The sequence below is a fragment of the Salvia hispanica genome, chromosome 1 (genome assembly GCF_029641045.1).
Source record: "Salvia hispanica isolate PSC_SH4W2 chromosome 1, Shi_PSC_v1, whole genome shotgun sequence".
NCBI lineage: Eukaryota > Viridiplantae > Streptophyta > Magnoliopsida > Lamiales > Lamiaceae > Salvia > Salvia hispanica.
Window position 1 is genome coordinate 62,851,863 of NC_142692.1, and position 18,117 is coordinate 62,869,979.

The 18,117-nt window shown below is 36.3% G+C and overlaps 4 protein-coding genes across 4 annotated transcripts; 3 read left to right on the forward strand and 1 right to left on the reverse strand.

Moving 5' to 3' along the window:
• LOC148934339 (lignin-forming anionic peroxidase-like) lies at positions 1-1,580 on the reverse strand. The gene is made up of 3 exons (XM_089069068.1): positions 1,143-1,580; positions 725-890; positions 1-504 (listed from the first exon to the last, which is right to left on the reverse strand). The coding sequence occupies exons 1-3, from the start codon at positions 1,530-1,532 to the stop codon at positions 116-118; spliced, it is 945 nt and encodes a 314-aa protein (XP_088925194.1). The 5' UTR covers positions 1,533-1,580; the 3' UTR covers positions 1-115.
• A 4,415-nt stretch (positions 1,581-5,995) lies between these two features.
• LOC148934340 (lignin-forming anionic peroxidase-like) lies at positions 5,996-7,386 on the forward strand. Its single transcript, XM_089069066.1, has 2 exons — positions 5,996-6,616; positions 6,805-7,386. Exons 1-2 carry the CDS (start codon positions 6,049-6,051, stop codon positions 7,188-7,190), a joined length of 954 nt encoding a protein of 317 aa, XP_088925192.1. The 5' UTR covers positions 5,996-6,048; the 3' UTR covers positions 7,191-7,386.
• A 1,748-nt stretch (positions 7,387-9,134) lies between these two features.
• On the forward strand, positions 9,135-12,094 carry LOC125208447 (protein GRAVITROPIC IN THE LIGHT 1-like). Its single transcript, XM_089069061.1, has 2 exons — positions 9,135-9,598; positions 10,501-12,094. The coding sequence occupies exon 2, from the start codon at positions 10,568-10,570 to the stop codon at positions 11,834-11,836; it is 1,269 nt and encodes a 422-aa protein (XP_088925187.1). The 5' UTR covers positions 9,135-9,598; positions 10,501-10,567; the 3' UTR covers positions 11,837-12,094.
• A 1,911-nt stretch (positions 12,095-14,005) lies between these two features.
• Positions 14,006-15,709, forward strand: LOC148934341 (lignin-forming anionic peroxidase-like). Its single transcript, XM_089057860.1, has 3 exons — positions 14,006-14,440; positions 14,803-14,968; positions 15,145-15,709. Exons 1-3 carry the CDS (start codon positions 14,045-14,047, stop codon positions 15,528-15,530), a joined length of 948 nt encoding a protein of 315 aa, XP_088913986.1. The 5' UTR covers positions 14,006-14,044; the 3' UTR covers positions 15,531-15,709.
• The last annotated feature ends 2,408 nt before the right edge of the window (positions 15,710-18,117 follow it).

Consider the following 18,117-nt stretch of genomic DNA (forward strand, 5'->3'; position numbering starts at 1 on the left):
TAAGGTAAAATACTTGTATTTGTTGTTGATAGTTTTGTTTCAAAATTATTTTGATCCACGACACAAAAGAGTTATGCGAATTTAATTAGAAATGAATTAATTGATGTGATATAAACTAGTTGACAGCACTGCATGTCCTTCTAATGATTCCACTCTCTCCGACGAGGAGCGGCTGAATCTCCGACATCTTGATCATCGCAGCCGCAAAGTCGGCAGCGAAAGTTCTCGGATTTCCGCTGTACTGCGACACGATGCTGGCCGTGGATCCGGTGAAGAGGACTTGATCCGACTGCAAAAGTCCCTTCCTCTGCACCAAATTCCTGAAGTAGTTGTTGTCGAATGAATTCGGCGTCACCAAATCCAGCGCCGCCAAGTTGCTGTCGCCGCCGCTCTGTGGGCAGCCCCGTCTCCTGGTGCTGGCAAAGCCGGCATCAATGTCGGTACCGTTGCTGTAAATCCTCCCACGGAACAAGAAGCATTGGGATTGACCTAATGTGTGCGCTCCTGTATAGATCAAATAATCCATTATTAACCTAGCCATTTTAGTATTGACAAATAGACAAGTTTGAATGCAAAACTGGTAAACGGGTGAGAGATGATTATAGAGAAAAAGTATTTGTAGTATTGCCAGTATAAAAAAAAGGTCACACTTCAACAAAGAGAAACTTACTAAAAATAAGACTGACTAAGTATTATTGTTATAAAAAAAGGACAATATAATTACCTGAAAGGGCAACCATGTCTCTTGCATTAAGACCATTCTTGTCGAAAGCGTCGATAAGAATGTCGAGGCCGGCAAATGGACTCGGGAGATCAGTGTTGGCTGCGTCACGGTTAGCAGTGGTTGAATCCCTTCTTCCTAGTCGCACATTCCATGTAGGCCCACCAACCTGCAATAGGTAATTCGGTTTAAATTAACTTTTTTGTTACTGTATACAATAGGGTTCTCAGTAAAAATTAATCGTAGTCTATTTCCGTTCAGTTCCCAAGATTAAATATGTAGTGTGTTTAGTTTATGAGATTGAATCTAATAACTTAATCTAGATGGATAATCATATGATAATTAGTCATAGTAGCCCCTCCAATTAAAATAAGCTCATAACTCAATTATAGATTATATCTTAGTCACTACAATAACTTACAGCCACAGAGGCGTCACGTGCGGCTAAGGTAAGTACATCGGCGCATGAAACGACACCGGGGCATGCGCGTTCTACATCGCGCTTAGCCGCCTCGATCACGTTGTATCCTCTAACGGAGTTAGCGTTAGGGATTGCCGTCTTCTCGCTCTGGATAGTAGCGGTCTCGTCGAGCAAGATGGAGGCATCGCATCCCTGAACGAAGCAGTCGTGGAAGTGGAGACGGATGAGGGACGCCGCCATCCGCCGCTCCGCGGAAATGGCGCGGCGGATAGAGTTGCGGATGATGGTAGATGCATTAGGACATGTAGCATCGTAGAATGTGGTTGAAAGCTGTGCTTGGCAAATGGGTAGAAAAATAAGAAGAGTGAAGAATAATTTGAAGCTATTCATTGTAGCGAATACAATTCAAGTACTTCAATTGAAAGTGGATTTTAATGATTTTACTTGAAGATGATTGAGATGGTGAGAGTAGTGAGCATATTTATAGGGTTTTAAAACGCGTAATTGCTTTGAAAGAGAATAATAGTAGAATTCAACTGTTTGATCATGCACGTTGGAGTTAGTTTACCTCGTTTTTATAATGAAAATTTGGTCAAAAATGGATGTGGGTTGTTTTATTTGTATCAAGGTTGTCGAGAGAGTGATGGGAAGCATAAAAGTCAATTTTGCGTTCAAGTGGTGGTAGTAACTTTTTTATAGAGGTAGCATCGAATATGACATTTCGAGAAACCAAACCCTTTTTCTTTTGTTTTTATGTATTGCCAAGGGTTAGGTGAATCCTTCGAATATAACGAGATTTTATTTTACTTTTTAAGTTTTTGGTTGTTGAAGTATATTGAGTACCAATGGTGTAAATGGAACTTAGAAGAAATATTCTTTTTGAGTTTGGGGTCCTTTTTAACTATAGGTAATATGGGCGGGTTACTTTGGATGATAGTGATGACAAGTCATGATAGGATTAAGTTTTAGAATTACTTTTGTATGTATTTATAATTTTTTTATAGAATGCTTGGTTGCAGTTTTATTATTATATGAAAAAAGCTCAGATCATTTGAGAACCCATAAATAATTATAGTTTGCAAAATAAACTCATAGTATAAAATTCATATAAAAGTTTTTTCATGATATAACTTACGAAGTAAAGAGACCTGTATACAGCCCACGTGGGGCCATCACATCGCTTTTAGCTAGGATTATGTTAGTTAACTTCCGTACTCCCTCCGTCCCAAGATGAGCGAAACATTTTTTTTAGATACGAGATTTAAGGAATTGATGTTTAAATAGTTAAAATGGAGAGAGTAAAGTATAAGAGGGAAAAGTAGAGAAGTGAAGAGAGAATAAAGTAACAGAGATAATTTTTTGCTAAATATAAAAATGACTTACTTATAATGAGACATCACATAAAGGAATACGACGGGCTTATCTTTAGACGGAGGGAGTATATATTTATAACTTTTTTTTATAGAATGCTTGGTTTTCATGATATAACTTGTTTTATTTCATATTTTTCTTTCAGTTTTTACTAATTTTCTCAATGTGTTTATCTTTTTATGTTTTTTTTATATATTTTTTTTTTCTTCTCTTTGTGTTCATCTTTGTTTGTTTTATGTTTTTTATATTCTTTTTATTCTTGTTTTATTATATTTTTGTTCTACTATTGTTATTCATAAAACTCTATTATTTAATACTTTCTTCACTAATCTATTTCAAATACCAGTCACTATTGGTATTAATTAACATTATAATATTAGATGTGTGAAAATAATAATATATCTCTGATTTATATTTTTATCCTCAGTATTGTGTTTTACTACGAAGTTCTATAAGTACATGTGTAGAAAATATTATTGGAAGATAATGGTAAGACTTTTCAAATTACTTATATCTTTAGTACTCCCTCCGTCCCATAAAAGCTGAGACAAAACTTATAGGTACGGAAGTTAAGAATTTATATTAAATAAATAGGAGAGATAAAAAAAGTAAGATAAGAGAGAGTAAAGTAAATGATGGAATAAAAAAAGAGTGATTATATATTTTATCTTTTGTTAACAAAGGAAATGACTCAACTTTATTGGGACGGACTAAAAAGGAATACGACTCAACTTTTTTTGGAACGGAGAGAGTATATTCTACTGTCAATATCGCAACTGTTTTAGGTGACACTGATACCATAAAATTGTCCAAATTGTTAACACTGACTTGGGCTCTGTTTGTCAAAATCCTAGCTTTGTCACTGGTTGCAACAATTCCCTAAATTTATACTCCATCCGTCCACAAAAAATAGAGTACATTTACCATTTTTGGTTGTCCACAAAAAATAGTGCACATTCATTTATGGAAAGTTTTCCACAAATAATAACTCTACACATCATTCCACTAACACTACTTCTCACTTACTTTTTCTCCTTCTCTCTTACTTTTTCCCCTTCTCTCTTACTTTACCAATTCTACATTAAGACCCGTGCCCCACACCAATTGCTCTATTTTTTGTGGACGGGGGAAGTACTAGTATAGTATAGTTAAACATATTTAAAACTCTTAGGGCTTGCTTGGTATGGTGGAATGGAATGAGGGTGGAATGGAATGGAGGTTGGAATGAAATGTCAATTTCCGTGGATTTCCTTTGCATTTTCATCCATTCACTCATTCATTCCATTACACCAAACAAATGAATAGAATGGAAGTAGGAATCACATTCCATTCCATCATACCAAGAAGCCCCTTAGTTGAATTTTTCTTTGTCATTTATTTCTCATGCGATAAATGAGAATCTAATAGCATAGAAATTTTAGGTAATTAACTATTTAAACAGTTGTAGTTTTTTCGTTACGTAGAGTTAAACCTAATTCTGCACTTTTCTCTGTAAACAAAACATGCACGTACTACCCGAACCCTAAACCAGTCGTCGTGCCAGCCCTTTGGCGTCAATTGCCCAACAATTTTCACCTATAATATATAGCAGTATCAAATACTCCATCCGTCTCATGGTAGTTGAGGCATTTCTTTTGAACACGAGATTAAATAATTGATATTATAAAGGTTAAAGTGGAGAGAGTTAAGATAGATGAAGAGAGTAAATTAAGTACTATGAGGGAAGATAGACTCTTTACTAGAAATAAAAAAGAAGAAATTAATGACTTACTCAAAAAGGACTACGACTCGACTTGAGACGGGAGAAGTACTAACTTCTTAAAAACAGAATGACAAAAGCTTGAAATCTAATAAGTTGATCCTTCTCCAACGAAACACCAATATAAATAGGAAGTTTTGTGCTTTCTTTTTATGTAGTCTTTTATTCTTTGATTTTTAACTACTATATTTCTTCAGTCTCATTATATATCAGGGTTTTTAGAAAAATGAATGATTGATATATAGAGGGTAGCTATGGCGGTGATTTTTGAAATTCATGATCCTAACTTACTAAAAAAAAAAAGTCACGGTTACTAATCTTAGCATATAACGTCAGGCAGTCACTTAAGTCTTTTTGTACAGCTTGAGACAGCATATTTAAGGAGTGGAATTTCAATTTGTCTTACTTAGACATATTCCGAACTCCTTATATAAAAGTCAGACGCGCGGCAATATACGACTATAGATTAATTTTATACTTTACTTAATTAAATCTCTAACTTATGTGGCTTATGTTCGTTCTGGATAATAAGGAGAGAAGGGGGGGGGGGGGGGGGGGGGGGGGACGGATTGAATAAAAAAAGAAAATTTATAGTATAAATTACTTCTGCACAATACAATATTATGTTTTTTTAAATTGGAACAATGTTTCATTTAGTACTTCATTTAATTATTTTCAATTCCGATACAACTATTTTGCCGGATCCATTGTCCCATTTAGAAGTGGACGCAAAAAAATTGATAGAGATTATGCCTATTAAAGTCTATTCGGGAATATATTTTTAGCTATTCAAATTATTGAGGTTTTTCATAACAATTTACATAAATCTAAAGACTCTATAAAAAAAATTAAATAAGAGGTTTGGTAGAGGAGGCTTAAGTCCCTCATCCATCCTACATGTGTCTGTCTATGGTCCCATTTGTGTACAATTTATGGTGTTTCACTCCTAAATTAATTGTTTCACTCCTAATGTAACTTACAAAATGGAAATTAAAAAAAATTATACACTCTACTTTTCAATTGTCAACTCTAATTATTTTTTATATAACAATAATGATAATAGATTCTGAATAAAATAACCATATTAATTCCTTAATTATTAATGCAGCAAATCATTATTAATAATAATTTTAACTAAAGCATACAAAATTAAAATTAGAAAAATGAAAATGGGAGGGAAAAAATGCAGACCATTAAATATGATGGGGTGTTAATGTAATCACTGCTCATTTCTAAATTCTAATCCCACCAAGATAATGCATGCGAAATATGTATGTATCAATATATTCTGTTCGTTGAGGAATGGTTTTGATAATGACATGCTACGTAAATTGACTTTCTAAATTATTGGCTGTACGCATACATGTCGCCTCACAGAATCTTCCTACAATAGTTACCTAAACCTAACCTCATCCCATTATTGACCAAATCATGCGGGTTGACATTCTTCATATAATTAATTTATTTACAATTGAAATTGACAATTTCCCTGAAACAAACAAGGTACCGAATCCAAGTTGAGTAATATTAGTACTTGAATTTCAAAGGTTACACAAATACCCTTCTAATTAGCTAAGTAGCAAATTTGTTAACAAAATAGTCTACACGCGCTTATAGCAGTCATTAGAGACCCCAACAACAACATCCCTTGCTACGTCCAACTTTTTTTGCTCTATAAATACTACTCATCCCAACTTATTCTCTTCACTCATCTCCTCTCCAATTCAATCACTACATTGTATAATTAATTAGTTCATCACTTCAAATACTTCAAAAATGGTTGGTAGGTTTGTTATTCCTTTAATCTCTCTAGTGGTGGTGCTGAGTAGCATCACTTGCTCGGCACAGCTATCAGCCACTTTCTACGACGCCACGTGTCCCAACGCATCTACCATCATCCGCAACTCCATCCGCCGCGCCATTTCCGCGGAGCGGCGGATGGCGGCCTCCCTCATCCGCCTCCACTTCCACGACTGCTTCGTTCAGGGCTGCGATGCCTCCATCTTGCTAGACGAGACCTCCACCATCCAGAGCGAGAAGACGGCCGGGCCCAACGATAACTCCGTTAGAGGATACAATGTCATCGAGGCTGCTAAGCGTGACGTCGAGAGCGCCTGCCCCGGCGTCGTCTCTTGCGCTGACGTGCTCACCTTAGCCGCACGCGACGCCTCTGCTGCTGTTGGTGGTCCGTCATGGACTGTGCGACTTGGAAGACGGGACTCCACCACCGCAAACCGCAACGTGGCCAACACCGATCTCCCGAGCCCGTTTTCCGACCTCCAAGGCCTCATTGACGCTTTCGACAAGAAGGGTCTTAATGCAAGAGACATGGTTGCCCTTTCTGGTAAGGTCCTTTTTTTGTTAATTGATAAAAATTATTCATTTTTTATTTTTATTTTTAGTAAGTTTCTCTAACACTCCAAAACCTTTTTCGCTTTATTTCTCACTTATTTTACCAATTTCGCATTCAAAAAGACTATTGATTACGTATTTGATTATTTGAGTAATGGATTAATTATTTGATTTATGCAGGAGCACACACGTTAGGTCAATCCCAATGCTTCTTGTTCCGTGAGAGAATATACAGCAACGGTACGGACATAGATGCCGGCTTTGCCAGCACCAGGAGACGGGGCTGCCCACAGAGCGGTGGCGATAGCAACTTGGCGGCTCTGGATTTGGTGACGCCGAATTCATTTGACAACAACTACTTCAGGAATTTGGTGCAGAGGAAGGGACTGCTGCAGTCGGACCAAGTCCTCTTCACTGGATCGACGGCTTCCATCGTGTCGCAGTATAGTGGAAATCCGTCAACATTTGCCGCCGATTTTTCGGCTGCAATGATAAAGATGTCGGAGATTGAGCTAACCCTAGGACAGAATGGAATAATTAGAAGGGTTTGCAGCGCCATCAACTGAGAATTCAAACTCTCTCTTCACTTTCCTTTTTCATTTTATAGTTAGCATGTGCCTGAAAATTGAGATGCATGCTGTCACCTTATTATTTTTTCCATGCCTTCTTTTCTTTAATCATTCAATTATTCCATACTTTTACCATGTAATTTGTAATTTGATATATATCACCAATAAATGAATTGTTCATCTTAATTTCTTATGTACTCAGGCAATATGTCTGAATTTTATTTTTCTGTTGATGAACCGCCAATTACTCATATTTAACTAAACCATCCGAGTGTCTATATATGCTTGTGCATTAATAGTCCCTAACTATTGAGATGTGGTCCGAATCCTCTGTTACGTGTCCGACAACGAATTTTACTATTTTAATAAAAAATACTCACTCCGCTCCATAGTAATAGAGTCATTTTGTTAGTTTGGTATGTTCTATAGTAATAGAGTCATTTCCCTTTTTTGTAAAAGTCAACACATTTTTCCACACCTACTTACTCTCTTTTACTTTATTCTCTCTTAATCTCTTTACCTTTTTAATTTTCCACTTTACTCTCCATTTACTTAACTCACCTAACACAATTTTTTTAATCTCCGTGCCTAAAAGAACGCCTCCATTACTATGGAACGGAGGGAATAATACAGTATTACTTTAAAATAACTAATTAAGGTTATACTATATTAAATTTTAGTAATTTACTTTACTATAATAAATGGAAGTAAAATAAATACCCTTATTTTGGAATAATTATTAATGCCAATATTCATGTTCTAATTATTAAAAGGATTGTATATCATAAAGCCTAGCTAATAAGCTAATTATTATACAAATTAAACTAATTAAATAAAACACATTATTAAAGAACAAAACAACGGTACCATGTGGATTTTCTTCCAATCTAAAATAGAGAATACTGTAGAGAAAGGTCTTCTTAAAATTATTCTTTCTCTTACTTTACCATTTTTCTACTTTAACTATTTATTATCATTTTTACAAAATAAGTGCCCAAAAGTGATCAGAACTCCTAATACCGGATGGAGGGAGTAATTAAGTATTTAACAATCCTAATTGATATCTTATGGGCGCGTCGTGTTTTTTCTTATACCACTATATATTATATGAATGCTTTTGACAATTTCATGTAAGCTATTATCCCGTGTGCAAGTCGCTCTCTCCAATTAAATTGTTTTATATATATTTCACACAAATATATCAAATTGACCATATCATAATAACGATTAAAATCCAAGAAGACCAGATCGTAATATAATACTAAATACTAATACTCTAATTAAAAACTTAAAGACCAAATCCATCGTGGAAAAGAATTAAGTGAAGTCAAAATTCAAATTTTAACAAATGAAGATGCAGTCACGCAGTAGCTACCATTTCATTTTTGATCGTTTCTTAGTTGGATCTATATTAATTCACTATTCATTTTCTTATACGAGTAGTACTTATAAATTCAATCTTTTAATTCATATTCATTTCTTATTTCTTATAGTAATTATATGTTCAAATTAAATTAAAATTTTGAAATAATTTAAAATAAGAAATTTATTAAAAATAAATTCAAATATAATGTAAAATTTTAAACTAATACCCTATCAAATTCAATTGCTAATAAAATTAAAACTATAATATTTTGATAATAGAAATAGAAAAAAGGACAAAAATGCAAAAAAAAAAACGAAAGAAAACGGAAATAAGTAAAGATAAATGTAAAAAAAATTTACAAAATAAAATAATACTGAGCTAATAAAAATTAAATATAAAATTTAAACTTTTTAAAAAATGCAATCAAAATGAATAGAAAAAAAATAGTTGTAAAACCAACCAAACCAAAAGCCAAGACTGATGTGTAATCAATCAATTACTCCATTTTAGCTCATTAATCTTAAACTTGGCCCAATTCATTCAGTCTCCAAAAACCCACACTTATCAAATAAGGCTAAAATTAACAAGAGCCCAAACCCAACTTCGTCTCTCTCTCTCTCATCGATCTTTCCCAAATCAACACCAGAAGCCCCCTTCTCCGGCTACAGTCATTGCCGCTGCCTCTGCCGTCTTTACTGCTCATATCCTCCTTCTACCCTTCACAGCTAAATCCCTCTCTCACCAATTCACACAACCCCCAAATCTGCCCCGTTTTTCCTTCATTCCTCTTCCCCAAAACCGATCATTTTCACCTGAAATACGGCAAATCCATCGACCTGCAGCGCGAGCCGCTCGATAAACTGTCAAATCCAATTTGCCAAATTCCGATCCATTTCTCCCCTCTCGTTCCTCACCGTCTAAGGCTTAAACCGCCGCCTTGATAGAACCCTCGTTTTGCTACATCGAGGTCTTGTTCGGAATATGATGCTGAGATCTTAATCAGACACTTCTCAATAGCAGTTTGGGAGTTTGGGAGGAGGTTTGCTATTGTCTACTCCCAAAATGCTGTTTTTATATTTCTTATAGAATTTTGTTTAATGTGCTAAAAAAAGTTCAATTCTAGTCCAAACAACAGGTTAAAGACTGTTGAAGATAACCCCTTCTACATGTTGCATTTTAATTGAAATGAAATAAACACGCCTTTTGCTTGTGGATGGACATGGCTTCTTGTGTGTTGCAGTGTATATATTGAGACTGAGACTTGGATCTCAATTTGAAATGTCTTGTTCTTCTTCATATAGGTGACTGCTATTTACCATGAACCATAAAATCTAGATCATTTGTCTTTGAACAAAATTCTAAATATGGAGCTAACATTCAGTGCCATCTTTGCTTAGTCTAAATTAGTGTGATTCATCTAAGAATGTTGTCAATATATTGAAATACGAAGTGAAGGGCTATATAGGTATCCATATTCTAGGACAGACTCGCCAAGTGGGTTTTCTATATTTTTCCTTTTAATACTGCTAGAACAGATTCTTTCACCTATAACTGAAGTGGCAGAGGTGTTACTGAGAATTGGTGCCCGGCATCTTTAAGGAGTTCTTCTCTCCCTTGTTGGTGCATATCTTAGGAGCGACATCTTGGTTTCTTTGCTTGGAGTATTTATTCATGATTATCTATTCTTGAATATATTTTTTCTGAGTAGATACCTTATTCTCTGTTAGATAGCTCTTAATTAGTAAGTAGGAGTACGAAATCGAGAGCTAAGGAAAGACATCCAGATTGATATGAACTGTGTTCTTTTACGTCTAAGGTGTGATCTAGCTGTGAGGTTTCTCTATCCTGTCAGTAGGTTCAGAAGAACCCATATGATTTTATGTTAATTCTTTTTAACATATTTTCAACCTATAGTCACAGGCAATCTTCTTTTGTTTGCAGTTGTTCTGCAATATTCCCCTGTGGTCCCAAGGTTATTTGGTGAGTTTTGTTTTCAGTAAAAGTAGATATGCAACACACTGGTGCAAAGGATACTCAAGTTCGTGAAAGCAACAACCAAAAAGTTCATCCCCAACCAATGGAAGAGGCAACAAATAAGAGTCCTGAAGCTATGGAAGCATTAGTGTCTAGGATATTTACAAACATCTCCTCACTGAAGTCGGCTTACATTCAACTACAAGCTGCTCATACTCCTTATGATCCGGATAAAATTCAAGCTGCCGACAAGCTTGTAATATCAGAGCTAAAGAATCTTTCTGAACTCAAGCATTTCTACAGAGAGCACAACCCCAAGCCTGTCTGTGTCTCTCCACAAGACTCTCGTTTAGCTGCCGAGATTCAAGAACAGCAGAGCCTATTAAAGACATATGAGGTCATGGTGAAAAAGTTTCAGTCTGAAATTCAGAATAAAGATACTGAGATTGTTCAATTGGAGCAGCAGATCCAGGATTCCAGTCAGAAACGAGTAAAACTTGAGAAGAACCTGAAACTTAGGGGCTTGTCTACGAAAGAATCAGAAGGAAGTAGTGGTGAAATGGGACAGATTTCAGTGGATTTATCTCCTGAACTTTTCAGTTCAGCTGTAGAAGCTGCTTTTAGGGCCATTCATGACTTCTCCAAGCCCTTAATCAACATGATGAAAGCAGCTGGGTGGGATCTTGATGCCGCAGCAAATTCCATTGAACCAAACATTGTCTATGCAAAAAGGGCTCACAAAAAATATGCTTTTGAATCTCATATATGCCAGAGAATGTTTATTGGGTTTCAGGATGAGTGTTTTGGTATGAAATCAGATAACCAGGCTGAGACAAAAGAAAGTTTATATCAGGAGTATCTTAGTTTGAGAGAAATGGATCCACTTGATGCTGTGGGACAGAATCCAGATTCAATGTTTGGAAAGTTTTGCCAGAGGAAATACCTTGATGTTGTCCATCAAAAGATGGAAGCATCATTTTTTGGTAACTTAGACCAACGGAACTACATAGTTGGTGGAGGGCATCCAAGGACGGCCTTGTACCAGGCTTTTCTGAAATTAGCTAAAATGATCTGGCTTTTGCACCGGCTGGTGCATTCATTTGATCCTCCAGTTAAGATTTTTCAAGTAAAGAGGGGCAATGAGTTTTCAGAGGTTTATATGGAAAGTGTTGTGAAAGATTTTGTTGTAGAGGATGGCGATGAGAAGCCCAAGGTCGGTCTGATGGTAATGCCAGGATTCTGGATAGGTGGTAGCATCATCCAATCTCAAGTCTACCTAACAGGTATTAAGGTCGCAGAATGACACCTCCTTTCCTTTCATTGCTGCTTGATAAAAATCTCAATTTGCTCGTATCCCTGCCAGACGTATGTCTCAGATACGTAGAAGTAGCAGTTATCTTCTGTTTCATTCGATGAAAAATGCAGGTCCATCAGGGAAATTGTTGTACTCCTAATATAGAATGTGATGTGCTCTTAAAAAATGAACTGGAGAAATTGTCCACTGCTTCTTAATAGTGGGTTTGTTGTTAATGACGTATTTGGCCATCTCTACTTGTTTGAATAGCTTGTTTCATTCTCATTTTACTGTTTATATCTTTGGAGTCGTTGGGCAGCTGCTACTTGATAATATCAGGAATAGTTTGACTCCAATATCATCAATTTGAGTGTGTTGATATAAATGCAAAAAAAACAACACTAGGGTGTTATTTGCTTGCTATGATTCATTATCATATGACTTGCATCTAGGATTAAGTTGTGATAGTATTCCTTCCATCCCAAGGAAGATGATCCCTTCCTTAGGTGGCACAAGATTTTATGCAATTTTATTTTGTGTTTTAAATAGAGAGAGCAAAGTAAAAGAGATGGAATAAAGTAGAGATAAAAGTGTTTTTATTTTTAGTAATGAGTTATCTTGGTTAGGACAAATCAAAAAGAAAAGTTAGTTATCTTCGGTGGGACGGAGACAAGAATATGCACTCTTTTCTTATTAGTCAATCCCACAAGGATATGCACTTTCTAATTTTGGAATGCATTTTCTCTCTAATAAGGTGTGACTCATTCTCTACTAATAATACTTTAATTACTTTGAATTTACCTCTCTCTTATTTTACTAATTTTACATTAAACTCGTACCGAACCCGAGTCATTATTATATAATTATCTATTTAGGATTAGGAGATTTAATCTTATTAACCAAATATTCCATACAACACATACTCCCTCCGTGTCCAAAGAATATACATTTTGCGTTCAGCACGGATTTTAATGTAAAATTGGTAAAATAAGAGAGATGTAGAGAGAAAAAGTAATTAAAGTATTGTTAGTTGAGAATGAGTCTCACCTCGTTAGAGAGAAAAAACTTTCTAGAACTGGAAAATCTATATTCTCGTGGGCCAAACTACTCTAATTTTTCAAACTGGCTCCTAGGAATAGTTTGAGACAAAAACAAAAAACTTCATATGCCACAAAGCTGGGCCCAGACATACTCATCTGGGCTCAATAACACTAGGCCTAATAACAAATGATCTGGCTTTTTTGGGCTTTGTATTTAGTACAAACTCTCCAACTAAATATTCGTTTGGACTAATTAAATCATATATTCACATGTAAGTGACTCTTTAGAGAAGAACATACATGTACTGGATATTTTTAAAAGGGTGCACTATCGTATCATTATACAGAAAAAGAAATAGTAAAAAGAAAAGAAAAAAACAGCTATTATCTTAGTTTTATTTGAAGCCATGAAATTTCCATGTTGGATTGGATCAACTAATTAGATATTAATCATAAGATAATATTGTCGGTATCGTTAAAAAAATGGAAGTGGTTATAAGATGAACTTTTCTGAGTGTGTAATTCAAATTAAAACTATGCATGGAGCCCAATTCTTTAATTATTTTACTGCGTTAATATGTGCTATGCGTCATAATATGCAATTATGCATGTTTCTATTCGAAAAGGGGCCAGGGAATAAACACCAATCATTTAATTATTTTAGTCCCACTAACATAATATGGAATATTAGTGGTTTCAATACTTAATGAATTTAGAGCTGTCAGTCTCTAAGGAATTTCTTTAATATAAAAAATTACTCACATCAATTATTGACTATACATCATATATACCAAAAATGCAAAGCTCCAATTGAATCAGAATCAAACGTGGCAAAACTATTACTAGTAAATTACACAAGATTATAAAAATGTATAGTGGGGAAAATAAAACAAAATATTTTATTTCTTTTTCATAATTATATCTCAAAATTATTTATTTATTAGCATGAAACACGTTCAGGTAGCCAATAGCGACCTTAATCGAGTATCAATTCACTAAGCTAGTATTTTTTTTTATTCTCTTAATAAAATTGAAAAAATATAATGTCCGATTAAGAAATATTTATGGAATTTGAACACTGGACCATTTCTTCTATATAAGTAAATGCGAAACACTATGTTCAAAATCAACATTCAATATCAATCTTAAATACTATATACTCTAGAAATCTTTAAACATGAAGGTATTTTTCAAACTTATAACTATCATGCTCTTGCTCAATAGTATTGCATGTGAAGCAAAACTATCCACCAAGTTCTACGACGGAAGATGTCCGGACGCCGCGGACATAATCCGCAAATCCATCGAGAAAGCGGTCTCCCGCGAGCCGCGCATGGCGGCGTCCCTCATCCGCCTCCACTTCCACGACTGCTTCGTTCAGGGATGCGATGCCTCCATCTTGCTCGACGAGACCGCTACTATCCAAAGCGAGAAGACGGCCATCCCCAACGCTAACTCCGTTAGAGGATACGACGTGATCGAGGCCGTGAAGCGTGAGATCGAGCACGCCTGCCCCGGCGTTGTCTCGTGCGCCGACATACTCACCCTAGCCGCACGGGACGCCTCCGCCGCCGTATGTATTCATACATATCACTCGCTCTATATTAAATAATACGAGGCAGACTATATAATAGCTAGCGATTAATATATACTATTCCGTCCAAAAAAAATAGTTCTGTTTTTTGGTTTTTGGCCGTCCACAAAGATTAGTCTCTATAATTTTATATTACTAATTTTTTATATCTAATGAGTGGACCCTATTTTCCACAATAACACTTTAACCTCTATTATTTTTTTATCTCTCTATTACTTTATTAAATTTACATTAAACTCGTACAATCCACAACCAAGACTATATATGTGGGCGGAGATAGTACTTAAGTTAGATGCACGAGATTCTTCATTTCAAAATGACATCGAGAGAGAGTTGTGCAGGTTGGTGGGCCGTGGTGGAATGTGCGGTTGGGAAGAAGGGACTCGACGACGGCCAACAAGTCACAAGCAGAGACCGATCTTCCAAGCCCTTTCGTTGATCTCAACGCGCTCATTCTTGCTTTCGCCATTAAAGGACTTAATGCTAGAGACATGGTTGCACTATCTGGTCAGACTAATTAATTAATGTACTGTTATACTTTATCCGTAAAAAAAAAAAATAGTCTCATCTTTCCATTCACGCGTATCCACCAAAATTAGTCTAATCAATCTCAATTTATTACTCACTTTTTTAAATCTTTCTGTCGTACTTTATCCACTTTTATCTAATGGAACAAAATGCAGGGGCCCACACGATAGGGCAAGCCCAGTGCTTCTTATTCCGCGACAGAATATACAGCAATGGTTCAGACGTGGATGCTGGATTTGCAACCACCAGAAGGCGGCGCTGCCCCCGCAATGGTGGTGACAGCAACTTGGCGGCGCTGGATGTAGCGACGCCAGATTTGTTGGACAACAAGTTTTTCAAGAACTTGGTTGAACGGAAGGGACTACTGCAGTCGGACCAAGTGCTTTTCAGTGGATCCACAGCCGGAATTGTGTCTGAATATATAAAGAAACCGCGAGTATTTGCAGCTGATTTTGGGAAAGCAATGAAGAAGATGGGAGAGATTGAGATCCTCCTAGGAAAGAATGGTATCATAAGGAGGAGGTGCAGCGCCATCAACTAGTTCATTTCTCATTGAAATCAATAATCGCAAAAGTGTACTTCCCCGTGTTCCCACTAAATGTCTCATATTTCCTTATTTGGAGAATTGTTTTTCCTTCGGTCCATATTAAATGTCCCATACTATTTCCTTATTTGGATGGTCCTTAACAAAATGCCAATAAATGTCTCATTTCACTTTTACTTCTTTTAGTAAATAGACTCTACATTTCACTAACTTTTTCAACTAAAGTCTTGACAACTCGTACGGGTCAACTATAAGACATTTAAAGGGACAGGGAGTAATTTTGTTTAATGTTTTAAATCCTTGATTTCTAAACATGATTGCTGCTTTAACTTGTGTTGGTACGAAACGTAAATTGGTTGACGACGGCCTATTTCGCTTGGTGGGCTTTACTTATTTTTTAACGTTTCCTTCTTTGTTTATTTGGCCCATACTTGGTCCATTTCATTTGATTAATCTAGGAGTAGTAAAATAGAGCAAGATTGACATAGCCCATTTCAATTTAAAGTTGAAAAGGATTGAATGATCTTAATTATTTAAGCATGTAATTTCATCTCAATTATTATGTTAACGGACCTCGTGGGGAAGAACCGGAAGCTATGACTGAGAAAGCGATCGAGGAAGGGGATTGCATCGCATGCACGAACATTAACCATTCATGATTTTATGGTGACATTGAAAAACACTTCGATTATATGAAGGACCACAAACCTTGCTGGAAAGATGCGATAGTGCAAATGATAAAAATAGATTTGATGCTAGTGTTTTAGAGCATCCGCAGCGGAGAAGAGGCGGGAGCTCGTACGTCTGTGCCGCTGAACACCGGCTCGTTGGTCCGCTGATGGAGTTCGTCCGTCCGTGCCAGTGGCACAGCGCTGCTCTTAGCTAAGAGCACGTCCGTGCCACTGAGCAGCACACGTAGCGTCGCCTTATTCGCCAACGGCATAGCCGTTGGCTTATTTAATTTTTTTTAAATGCGAAATTAATTAAAAAAAAAATTAAATAAAAAAAATATTTTCCGACTTCCCAAAAAAATATATTCGTTTTCTCCCCACTTTTAATTTATTTTTCAATTATTTTTCCTCAAAATTCACATTTTCATCTATAAATACCTCCACTTCAACACAAAAAAATCACATTCTCATCTATTCTATCATCATCTACATTCTCTTATCTTTTTTCCTCATACTCTCTCATCTAAATTCCCACCACACTACACAATGTCCAGCTCCGGCGATCACCCCTCCGGCAATCGCGGTTGGAACCACGATTGGTTCGACTCCGAAGCCGGATTTAGTCCGGAAATGCAATTTACGGCCCCTCCTCAAACCCAAGGTTCGCAATTTTTGGGTGGCTACCGTACTTACCCGGTGCACGACCAAAACGCCTCCGGGTTCGGGTCGGCACCCGAACCCGGATCGGGAGGGAGCAGCAGCTCTACTCCTACTCCTACTTCTATTCCTACTCCTACTCCTCCTGTTCGTGGCACCCGCACCCCGTACACTCCAGGTGAGATGATGGCGATGTTCAAAGCCTACTTGGCAGTTTCCGAAGATCCGGACGTTGGCACTGTTAGATTTTGTATACTAGAAATCACCTTTCGAGTGATTGAATACTGTTAAAACTCTCATTTTATTTTCCAAATGAATAAACAGATTATTTTTGTCATAATGTTGTTATATTTTACATTTAATGGATGTTTATTGCATATTTAAATGTATAAGTAATTTAACAAAGTCTAAGTCTTTGTTTTAGTAGACCGGTTGTGGGCGTCGTCCACTTTAAGGTAACACGGTCAGTTCTAAACAAAGAAAAAGAATAATTTCACAACCTAGATAGGCTTAGACTACCTATCGTGAAAGGTTGCAATGTCAGTCCGATTATTTCTAAGCCTTACTGAAATAAGATGACGTTGGTGTGGTATAGCACTGAATGGATCTAACAGCGAGACAGTCTTTATGCTATCTACTGAAAGACGAGGTCTCGTAAATTATTTCTCAATCAATGTACGTTAGCATTGAGCATACGGTATTGATTATGCACTACTTTGACTTACCAAATGGTGCGGGTTTTTCGCAACCCAATAAGCCTGGTATATTGGGTAGTGGTGATTAATATCTAGCGGTGCTAGGATTGCTATTATGTTGAATCGTGCGCGAGGTGAGTCTCGTTTGATAACATCCTCAAGAGAAGCTTGAAATAAGGTTTTATTATTCGGAACCTAGCTAGTTGGAGTTTAATTACTCTATGAATAATAAATAAGAGTTTCTTGCTGAGTCCTCTCTTGGAATAAATAAGATATTAATTAATTAAGTCCATAGCAGACAATATCTAATTAATGGATGTTTCTATCTTAAGCGCGGGAAATAAATATAATTTATTGGAAACCCGAAGTACTTATAATTTCGGATTTGGATGGGGAGTGCAGTATTACTTCTGTAGTGGCTGCTCGTAATATTCCAATTTAAAGCTTATATTGAATTGGGTTTAATTTAATTAGTAAAAAGCTAATTGGAGGAGCCCATATCCAAAGCCTTCCATAGATCCCTGTCTGGGCCCAATATGTGACTTATTATAAATAGGAGAA